This window comes from Ambystoma mexicanum, chromosome 3q (genome assembly GCF_040938575.1).
Source record: "Ambystoma mexicanum isolate Mex_15411 chromosome 3q, UKY_AmexF1_1, whole genome shotgun sequence".
NCBI lineage: Eukaryota > Metazoa > Chordata > Amphibia > Caudata > Ambystomatidae > Ambystoma > Ambystoma mexicanum.
Genome location: NC_090926.1, coordinates 207,904,466 through 207,916,465, shown reverse-complemented (window position 1 = coordinate 207,916,465; position 12,000 = coordinate 207,904,466). Strand labels below are relative to the sequence as shown.

The window sequence follows — 12,000 nt, the reverse complement described above, 5'->3', positions numbered from 1 at the left end:
TTTCATTTGAGAAATAAAAGCCTAAAAGACCAGAAAGCACAGCAAACATCACGAGAAGCTGAGTTACACCTGACATGGATACATGGGAGATCTCTGGCAATGTCGCATACATTTTAGGGGCTCCCCGAATCCCTCTTTCCCCAGCGTCCTGAATCGAAGTCCGGGGTCAGCTCATACCTAGTAATAATATTGAGGGGTACTGTTTGTTACATTGAGTGCTTCGAGGGAAGAGGCGCTGGAAAGACGCACTCAGCAGCCACCGAGGGCGCGCCCGGTCCACTGTGATCACTGTCTCGAAGACACCATGATGCGGTTTGGTTCCCAGAGTGTTCATTTATTCCCTTCTGAAATCTCCTTTTCCCGCTCCCGAATTCCACTACCCATCCACTGCAGCATCAAAGCTTCAGTGCCCCAATGGCTCGGGTACTCGTTCAAATCCAGGACACCCTTGTCCCAATACCGACCCTTTTAGTTACCAAGACGATGCGATCCTGGGCAAATCATCATATTTGGCGTCAATCTCTTTATCTTCCAACATTTGTCAGGAGAATCAGCATTGCACGCTACATAGAACATGGCCCCCTGTCCTGCATAATGTACATAAAGAGGGAATCAGGAGAAGCCAGTTCTAGTACCGTTGTCAACACTTGAAGCCACGTGTGACCCTAGGCAAGCCCCTTTAAATGCCTGTTCCTCACATCCCTTAGTTGCCAAAACAGGCTGATCACCAGTTTTACCTGGGCATGCAATAGGTTTAAGCCCAGGGGAGAGCAAAAGTGAGAGCGTGAAGGGGAAACGGGATAGAATTGGCAAATGTCTGTAGCTAGGTGGACACAGGCATCGAGATAAGCCCGTAGCAGGCCTTTTTACGCATTCAAGTCTTGTAAATATGACAGTTTTTATCTTTTCATGCTACCATATATATGCACTAGTTGAGAGCAGAGGGCGGGTGACTTGGGGAAACCAGAACATTCTTTAGATTTTTGTCTGCATGGATGAAAGTGCTGGCTATGGACCTCTGAGAATAGTCACTTTTTTCTCTGAGCTGTGTGCACAGAGCTTTTTAAATAAGGACAGCATACAGTGACATAAGGAATGATTTATTTCTGTTCAATTTCTGCTGTTTTGAGTCTGCATATGCTCATTGATCAAACAGAGGCATTGTGCAATTTTATGTTCCTAGCATTTTAGGATCCTAGCGTTAATAAAATGGAAAACAATGTTACAATTGGGAAGTACCTCTGTAAAGAAAATATGTTTTAGTGAAAGCAAACTTGTATTGCACAAACGTTCCTGTACCGGGTGCATTTATCGTCAAGATGCATGTATGTGGTGTATTCAGACACATTGTTCAGGAGAAGGTTTCCCACAAATGTAATAAATAATTTGATGCCAGACATCTTTGCTACACAACTCTGTTTTGTTTCTGATGGGGCTTATTCATTTTCAAGTTTAGTTATGTTTTGGCTGCCTGGCGCATACTTTTTACACTCTAGCAGAGGCAAATCATGTTTACTCTTACATTATAATTCACAATATCTTATGAAAACAGTTTGTAAAATACTCCCATCACAAAACAAATGTCTAGTTTAAACAGCCATTCAACCTGAACTTGTGTTCATTGTGATAAATGTTCCTATAAATGACCAGTGCCTGCAGGGCCTTTACTGTCAAGGGTGAGTGATTGTCATTACACCAATCACACAGGTCACATCCTCTTGCAAATCTTCAAGACTGCACTGATTGAAAACCTGACTCTCTAGCCAATACAAGCACTGTTCCAAAACAAACAAAAATCAAATGGTCACATTTGTAATAGAAACTCAATAAAATATGTCCCTGTAGTGGTAATCCAGATAGATAGTTAACTTTTTATGTAGCGCTTTATGCAGGGTCCTCCAACGTCGAAGCACTGTAATTATTTTTACCTAAATCGATAATTAGTTTACCAACCTCTGAAGGATGTAAAAGTGACTCAGACCAGCCAACCTTTGACCAAGAGATTAGAGTTTAGCATTGAGCCCTCACCTGTCTGCACTATTGCATCATAGCACAGTTATACCATTAAGTAGTACTAGTTCTAGACTTCATTAATCAAAAGACAATGCTGCTATCAAACCTCAGAACACTCAACACAGGTCATATTTGCTTTACTCTGTAAGTGGCCAGGTTGGTACATGTCTTAAATTGTAAACTATATACAGAAAATTTCAAAAGTCCAGGCCTTTATAATGGAATAATGGAAGGCATATTGTGAGACTTATCCCCCTGTATTATATTAGCATCCCCTTATGCAACACACTTTAGGAAGTGAACCAGCTGTGTAGAGTGGCTGGGAATCGGGGCACAAACATATTGTTCTAGGGTTGAATTCCTTCTGATTATTGTTTCTGAATTCCTACTCGGCAGACCGTTACTGATTTGAGTTAGCCTGTGTATTTGGACTAGTCGCTCTCAGTGAGTGTGTGAGGAGCTTGCACTGCTGAGGTCATTAACTGTGTGTGTTCTATGAGGGTGGTGCTGCCACTGCTGTGATTATGCTGCACCTATTCTATCTGAGAGCTTGGATCTCTGGGGCCCATGCTGGGCATGCTCATTGCGAGAGGAATTTGGGCTACTGAGGCCTACGATGCTCCAGTTCTATGTACGTGCAGCGTGCAATGCTGAGGACAATCATTTAGCACGTCAGTGAGTGAGTGCGTGCACTGCCCCACCCCACCTAATGCAGGTTCTCTATGCGAATGGAATTTACACTGCTCCGACCCACTACTTATCTGTTCTCCATGTGGTAATCTTGCACTGTTGAGACTCATAACGTTCTTTTTCGATGTGAGGAAAGCGGGATCTACTGAGATCGATCGTATGCCTTTTCTATATTAGGAGTGGAGTGTGCACTACTGAAGGCTGTGTGGACCGCCTGTTTTATATGCGAGGAGCTTCTACTGCCGAGACACATTCCTGAACAGTTCTCTCTCTGTGTGGGAATCTTCTCCCCTTGCTTTACCTTGCACCGATCCACGCCACCTGTTCTACGTGATGAAGGCTTGCACTGGGATGGCCCTGAACCACATTTTTCTGTCTCTGTTGGAGAAGCTTGCACGGCACCAACTCAAGCTGCCCTGTCCTGTGTGAGCGAAGCGTTATAAAGCTTATGCTGCTGTTATACCTTTTCTTTACATGCAGGGGGCCCTCAGAGTGTTGTGTTCATCTGCGAGACAGCATGCGGGCCACCGCACCCTGCGCTTTATCTCTCAAGTGTGAGAGGCACCTGCTTTTCTTCCACAAAGTGGTCCAATGCTGCATGATAATTATATTAATAATATTATTTTTTATAAAGCGCTTTAATCTAAAGCGCTTTACATAGAACATATTTGCATACATTACTATTATTACACAATCGAAATTGGTACTCATGTATCGGCCTCGAAAGGATGAAAGGCTGAGTTGGTTTTACGTGGGATTTGAACCTGAGCCCTGAAGATCAAACGCAAGGAGCGTTTAACCTGCTGAGCCATCTTACCCAATCTAATCTTCCATAAGGTTAACTTTTTACGCACGGCACGCACGTCAGCTGGATGCCACATACTTTTTATTCTCCTGCGAAGGAGGAAACTCATTTTTACTGCCTTGAAATTGCATTTACTCTCAAAGTTTAAAAATAGGGAGTAATACACTCCCACCTCAAAATCTTCTCTGGAGCACTGGGTAAACGTGACTGAATGGGGGTGCGGGTGGATGTACAAGGAAATAGATAGATACGCCTCGTGGGGGTTAGGTGTGAGCAGATAGCACTGTCCTAGACAGATGCGCAACTTCCAGGGGCGTTCTACAGAGTTTACCTTTGCCCATTTGCGTGGTCAGTTTCTGCGCCTCCTGCTCCCTGCTGCGAAGCCTGAACTCGCCCCACGGCCGCGTCTAGTGTGCCCGCGACACCGCGTTGCTGTTGCAAGTGCTCACCCAAATAAGTACATGCATTTAATCGCGTTTAAGAAATAGTATTGGTGTGCGCCCCCTAAGGGCACGTGCACGAGGGCTGGTGCCTTTCTATCACACCTCCTGTTTTCCACTGAACCACCGCCCGTTTTCCAAAACATTGGCCATGTCGTCTGGTCCGACCTACATTGCCTCCTGTGGATAATCAGTCGCTCGTGTCATTTCTCGCAAGGGCCGCGGTTCCGAGCTCATGCACACGTGAGACTGACAGGATGTCCTGACCTTGGACCAAAAGCGTAGACTAATATCGGCCGCGAATATAGCGCAAACGGGGCCGTTTCTTGGCGCATGAATAACGCACGTTACTGTTGCACCCAACTGAGTGGCACTTTTGCAAACCTGTGTTAAAACGGGTCATGAACTCTTGACATGGCATACGAAGAGGTACACCAACTTCAATTAAACTAAGCGAAATCTGTGCACGGAAACCTGATCCGAGTGAAAAGGATTACACAGAAACCAGCGCCGCGTAGTCTTCATACTATGCGCGTAAGGCTGTACCGTGCCGTAGAAGGCGCGCTGAAAATGTATGTCAGGTCACCAAGTTAGGGCATTGTGTGTGATGGGGCGTATTGTTGCTTAACATCCAGACGTGACATGTTATTTATAACGCGCCTATACACAAGTGTTTCAAGGCGCACCTTGGGCCATACATTTGAGATATTATGATGATTATAATACCTGTCCATAACAGATGGGAAAGGACATTTGCGCTCAAGACTCCATTTAAACGTGGCACAGTAAATAGCTGGTTTGTCCTGAGTGCTCATCCAGGCTTTCCCACTTGATAAACTGTGCGTTCTTGGGCACATTTGTCTTCTCGCTTCTGATCCCAGTTCACTTAACTGGCAAAACCGCGAGCTCTTGGAAACCGGCCGAACCCCAGTATTGACGCCGTGTCAAAATTGTCGGTGACTTTGCGGGTACCCTGGGAAAGTGGCTCTTAGCAACCACTCATTCTTGGAAGAGATGAAGAATTCAATAGAAAGAATACTGTCCCCGAACTGGCTGTCGCAAGGGTGTCACGCCGAATTCTTGCTGTCATCCTTGCTATTTATAAACACTTCCTTAAATCCAGGCGACGGGGACTTCAATCTTGGCTTCCCCCATTTGAACACATTGTGATCCTCGGAACATCAATATATTTCCCAGTGCCTCGATTCCTTTATCTGACATAATTGCAAGAACTTTGCTATTACGCGTGTGTGTAGAAAGGAGGTCCCTGTGCTTTATTAGCGGGTCGGCGGAATACCTGCCTAGGAAGTCAGCGTGTGCCTACCTGCACCTGCCCGACACAGGCACACAGAGCATGCCAGGAAACGACTTACCGCATGCACTATCCACTGGCTGCAAACCAAGGAGATCCAACACGCCAACTTCATCCTCAGGGGCCCCCAGAATCCGCAGACCCCCCCAAGCGTAATCCGGGATGGGGGGGGGGGATGGTACGCCCGGCTGATCACGGGAGGTCCGTAGGGAGATACAAAGATTCAGGCTGGGTACCGGTGGGGCGATCAGCGAGGTTGGGGGCGCTGATCCATGGAGGATGGGGTGCACGGGGATGAGGGGTGGGGTTCGGGTTCCGATAGGGAGGGGGGGTCGCGGGCGGAAAGTTGGCTCTCCCCTGGCTCAGGCGGTGTGATCAGAGGCAGAAAGTCTAAGCTTGTGCGGGAGTCGTATTGTCGGACCTCCTCCTCTCATCAGGGGGCTGGGGGTGGGGGAGACAGAGATCCTCCCCAGTCTCCCGTCCTCCAACCAGGCGCGGAGCCGGGGACGTGCCGCCCGCCTCTCCCCGCTGGCGGGAGCAGATGTGGCGATATCGAGTCGATGGGTCCTCGCCACGATGAGACAGAAGCCCGTGACGCTACTCAGCCGACCAGTGTTATAGCGCTCGAGCCAAACCGCGGCATGAGCATTGCTACAGTGCACCCCGCGAGCAGCCCCACACTATTCATTCGTTGCATGTTAATAATAGTGCTTCAGTGTGAGTACCGCGCGAGCTGGACTACGCTATTCCTGTATTGGCTGTTATAGCGCTTTAACCGGCGCTCTGCACGTGCAGCACTGTGCACCACAAGCACTTTATTCATAAGTGATTACATGGATTCGGTCAAAGTGCTGCAAAAGCAGCGCCACGGTCTTCATTCATTCATTTATTGAATTCTGCAGCGCTTCAGTAGTGCCTCATTTTAGGCGGATAGCGCTCAAGAGGAGGGCGAGCTCGAGGAACTGGAAGGGATTTTCAGCGAAATGGAAACGTTTGAAGACTCAGAGGGCCTGATTGACAAAGCCTTTTTCAGCCGGGGTTTCCTATTCAAAAGTGCTCTTGTAAATCAGGCCTTTAGAAAAAAGGGTGGGTGCAAGCAGTTGGGATTGGGAACACGGGCAAGACAATGGGGGTGGTTTCAGAGATTTTGGACAAATGCACTTAATGGGGTGGAGGGGCGTAGACTAGAGGGGCTGAGCCTGGTGAAGCGAACGCATGCGATGCAGAGGCATCTGATCGCGCTGAAGGCTGCGGAGATAGAGTTGGTTTTTAGAATGTCTGTGGGGCACAGAAGAGGGGCAAACACAGGATGACGAGGGTGCGGGTGCCCATAAAACAGGAGAAGCAAGCATCGGTAACTTGGAAAGCCACAGGCGCCACGTCAGGAGACGGAGCAACGAAGTTTATTCGGAAAGCGCCTAAGAGGGACCTCTGGCCCATTTCTAAGCGCTTCGAATGTTTGCGCACAAAGAAACTTAATGACTGATTTGTCCAAGATCAAACAACAAGAACAAACGGAAAGACAGAATTGCATATATGTTCTAATTCACAGAAGCGTTTCATAATAACGCAGTCCAATAGGAAAACGCCATGTGAACCAGGCCCATAATGTGTCCTCGTTGCACACCTGGCAATCTCTGCACTGGAGAGCGGACAGACGTGTCTCTGCGGCCACGCAGTGTCGAGGGGCGCCATGTTCAGATGACTTGATTATTGCAGCCCCTCTTCCTGCATGCGTGGTTTAGTCCTGGCTGGCAAACGGGGCCAATTTACTGCAGCAGTACTCACACATGCTTCACCTGTTCTGATTCCCTTCACCAACCCCGAAGTGAAAGGCTCAGTGCGAAGTGACTGGGGAAGGGTGACAGGCAAGAAGGGCGGGCGACCAAGAGACGAATAGAGATGGGACCAAACGAGTGGCTGCGCACAAATGAATATGTGCGCTCGAGGACTTAAGAATAAAATGATAGCTTAGGAACCCCAGTGAGGCACTAGACACCGAGAGGGGGCGATCAATTGCAGCAACAGTTGGGAGAGCGAGCCGGCTGAGTGGCCAGACAATGCATGCAATCATTACCTACAAACTCCTTCCAACGCCGCACCACAGTCCTCATTGGTCGAAGACGCACAACTCAGCACTCGACAATCAACGGCCGAACAAGCAGAAAAAAAAACACTGTGAGCATTAGCACAGTGCTGCTGATGTGAATGTATGTAATAAGGTCATGCAATGTAATTGTCATTTGTATAGCGCCTTTCACCATTGGTATGGTCCCAACATGCTGTAGGTTGAAATTCCCTTGGGGGACAGAAGTCCAGGTATGGGAAATTTGTCAGCAAATAATAGAACGCGCGTGTGCAATTTAGCCAGTATAAAGGCAGATAGGGGTGGCCAAGTCCCTGCTACTCCCCCATGACGAGCAGGCATGTGGTTGGATGCAGAGAGGTAGTATGTAGAGTATCAAAATGTTGGGAGTTTTAGGATCGGGACAGCCGGTCCCCTGCACACCTTCTATTGGTGGTTGTAGTTTTGCCTGCAGCATGGTTTGTCTGGGGACCAACTCCTGGGTTCCCGAGTAATTTGATGTTTGGTGGTGTGACAAACCCTGTTAGGTGTGGACGCTGGCTGGATCTATAGGTACAAACTTAGCAATTCTGCTATTTGTTACAATTCTAGTGATAGTCCAGTCTTTGGGTTATAGGCATGTTGTTTTATTGGTGTAAAAAACCAGCACAGTCAATGTGGCATTTTAAGCCAGAGGTGGTGAAACAAAAAGCCAACGCGCGATTCGACCAAAGTCTTTATCAAGGCAGAGGTGAAGTGGCAGCAGGCTTGTGGTACAACTGGCAGCTGGTCAGCCCAAGTTGGGGTGTCAGGTGGAGGCTTGATGGCCTAATCTGGTGCCGGGATCGGCGTGGCATTCCAAACCGGAGTCAGTCAGGAAGTGAAAGCAACGATCCAGTCAGCATCCACACCTAACAAGGTTTGTCACACCACCAAACATAGTATGGAGAGTATGCGAGAGCAGGAGAATCATTATGTGTGCAGCTAGACCACATTTCTATTTTAAGGGATAGCTTAAGTGCAAGAAACTTGAATAATTCTGAACCGAAAATCCATGGACCACCAATGGCTTACTAATAGTGTCTCATGAAAGTGTATGAAGTGGCCGATGTGGCCACATTATACATGTCCCCTAGAGAGTTGGGCTTCTGCCCAGGATGCTGCCACACCTATGGACAATTGACTCTGTGCTGCTGTGGGGAAAGGGTTTGCCTGAGAGTCGGATGTACAAGGGGCCACACTTATCCTGTGGCTAACAAAGGAGGCTGCAGGCTCCTTCCCTTTAGAACAGAATAGGAGGTCGATTTCTAAGGATAATTTCCTGCTACCCGCCTGCCGGAGAGGGGGGGACCCACGATCTGCAAAAAAAAGACAAAGAAAACGACTAGCTGAGAGTATGTTGTTTGTAATCAGCCATCTTACAGGCTGCCAAAAGAAGATCTCAACTTTGTAGTACATACATTATGATTTTATACAATGGCAACAGATTATGCAAATATTTTATGCTAATATGAACCATATATTTCATTAGGCTTTGATTGGCCATTTTACTTAAAGGTCAAAATCACTTGATTTCGTTGGACATAAACACTTTGTGAAAAACATGACTTCCTATGCTAATTAGCATTACTTGCTTTTTTCACACATTTTCTGAATCCTCGAAATATGTTGCAACCATAAAACTGTACATAATTTCTAAAAATTATGCATTTACTTTCCAGACTCCTGGTACTTTCTGTCCAAGGTCATCTCACCTTTGTTATCTGCTTATGACTGTATTCCAGTTTCACTTTATGAGTCACATGGTTGGAAACCACATATTCTGTAATTAATTCTTCTATATCACTGTTACTTGGCTTCTACCCAGACACTCCCTTTCTTGAGTTTCACACAGCACTTTTTCAGTGCTTCCAGCACTTCTAAATCTTAGGCCTTTATTCCACATCAGTTGTCTATATTTTGTTTTAATTATGGTGTGTGCAATTTAAGCATACCTTTATATTTTTTGTTGTCTTAAATAAGGGTGTCCAGTGTCACCTATTTCTAATGTACCTGCCTATTATAAGGGCTTCCTAGCTGCCTTAATGGACAGTGCCCCTGATTTTTATAATGTTGAACAGGAGGGAGGGTTATAGGTCCTAAATACCATATTTACTTTTCTGTCATGGGAGAGAGAGAGCGATAGGCTGCTCCTCTACAGTTCCCCTCTGGTCGACGTATTCAATTACTATTCAACCTCATACCTATTGGTTACCCTCCACCACATGCAATCTACCTATGCATTCCTATCTCAGTCACCCCTCTCAACTCAATGCTCCATCTCAACATAGGAGATATTGGGAAAGACACTTCTAAAAAAAGACAATGGTGTCTCCAACCATATTGTATTCTCCTAGTCTATTGTATATGTATCCCTTTTTGTCAAAGGTGTGGCATATTTTGCCCTCTTTTATTATTTGTTCATATATATGTTCCCCCAGACAATATCATTGTTTAACTTCTTCTTGTTCCCACCCCTATTTCCAAATGAAACGTTACTTTACATGCACAGCGAGTGACTCTGCCACTACGAGAATCGGGAGATATCGGTAAACCATGTTTATATATTTTCTTATGAGGGGATCCACCAGCTTATTCATTCATTCATTATTTTTTTTCTTTTCTCCTCTTTTCCTCTTTTTTCCTGTAGGTAGTAGGTTATTATTTATTCATTGATAAACCCACATCCTTTCTCTTCTCTACCCCTCAACATTTCCTTTGTCTATGTCCCATTTTCCAGCTGCTTGTAGTTCATTTCCTGGCCATCATCTCGCTTGACTTCCGTTAGAACATCTTCCACCCGGTTCCCTTTCCTTCTTTATTTCATATTCAAGGATCTTTCATGAGTTCATTATTGGTTTTTTTTCCTCTGCTTTGCAGCAGCTTTAGGGGCCCTTGAATTCATACACGGGCCATGCTTTAGGATGCATTGTCTTGAGTAAAATAGTCAGTCAAGGGGACATAAGGATGGGGAGTCCATAAAGAGGATTGTATCTTCTTCTCGTTCTCTTCAATTCAACAGCAATGAGCATCTGGCTGGGTGCCCCCAAGCCCTTTTTTATGACATCTTTAGGGCCTTTCTCCCTGCTCGTAGGCTCATGTGCGGACATCACTCGAAGTGCAGGTGTTCCCTGTCCATCTGAAATATAAAAAAACTGGGTGAGGTTTTGAAAAATAAGCGCATTTTATTATCAGCACTTGCTCCTTAAACCTAAACATTACTATTTCAGTGCTCCTACTTCTCTAAAATATTACTCCTACCTACTAAAATACTTTCTACTAAACATCCTCTTCTTAACTTAAATTGAATAGCTGCTTCTCCTCCCTCTTGTGCATACCTTAGTGTCACCTGCATTTATTTCTGCTTATACCTGGGTGTGCCTATAACGTAGGACCAAAAAGCGAACATATGTGTTGTTTTACTCTCACTTGCCCCACCTTTTTCGTAGGTTGACAGCTCATTTACTCCTTCTTAGTGCCGTGCTAAACTGAAACTTCATCTCCAAACTCCTCTTTCAATCAAAAAAGGAAACATTTCTCCTCTATTCTTGATAGAGGTTATTTATAAATGGTTATGTCATGCTTTACACTACTGGGGTTAAATTGTCCTCTTCTTTATAATAAAAATATTAAAATACAAAACAAACAGCATGACAAATCCAACAACAGCACAAAAGGAACTGTCTTCTTCTTCAACCGCTCTTCTTCTGTCTTCTTGGCGCATCCATTAAAAAACTGTCCTTTTAGTTCCTGTGGAAACCAAATGGAGGCAAAAGTCATGGTAAAATAACAAAAGAGAACTGCAGTTCCGTAAAATAGGCCCTTCTTCCTTCTTCTGCATACAGGGCACTGGCCTTGTCACTTGTGTATTTCCTTAACATGATGACGCTGGGGTCATCTGTTTATATCCATGGCCAGGTACAACGCAAGCTCATTTTTAAAGTAGAAACAATGGTACACTCTGCTCTATCTTGTTTGTAAATTTTGTTGGCCGGCCTACTTTTTTTTGTGGAAAAATCTTCTCTGTACTCTTGCCGTTGTATCCCTTTTTCCAGTAGCGTAGGACAGCAGTCTCTCCTTTCTTTGCAGTGTTTATTCTGGTGAGGTACAATTAACACTTATTGTTGCCCTTTCTACTCTATTATGCCTACCCTTTACGCTGGAAATAAGCACAGGTCCTATTTAAGTGCATGCAAGTGTAGCATATATGCATACAATGTTTGCCTATCACTTCATTTTCATATCCTACTATTCTTTTGTTACTTTATTAAAACAAAACATATTGGAACTGGTTTACACTATTTTACATTAACATGATCATAAAAGGGTTACTCCACCTTCTTACATCCTAAGGTCTTCTCTACCTTCTTCACCAAATATGGCCATACTTATGCACATGTACTATTCTTTACCTACACCCATGAAGGCACTCCCCTGCACGCTCACACCAGAAAAAAGGCCCAAGACACTCTTGCAAGGATAACAAGCATTAATTTCTACCAAAATGGGAATGCACCAGCAAAGAACTCTGATGATGCAGAACGTTCTGGGGTCCGTCGGCATGTGCGGTATGTTATAAACACAAACAGCGTCCCTAATGACGTGATTATATATAGTACAATTCTACATACAAATT

General features: G+C 45.3%; 1 protein-coding gene across 1 annotated transcript in view; it reads right to left on the bottom strand.

The window, feature by feature from the left end:
• NXPH4 (neurexophilin 4) overlaps positions 1 to 5,702 on the bottom strand; it is a 611,503-nt gene extending 605,801 nt beyond the window's left edge. The window contains exon 1 of the mRNA XM_069653567.1: positions 5,322 to 5,702. Coding sequence (XP_069509668.1) covers positions 5,322 to 5,375 — 54 coding nt within the window. The 5' untranslated portion in view covers positions 5,376 to 5,702. The remainder of the gene's footprint in view (positions 1 to 5,321) is intronic.
• Positions 5,703 to 12,000: the final 6,298 nt, after the last annotated feature.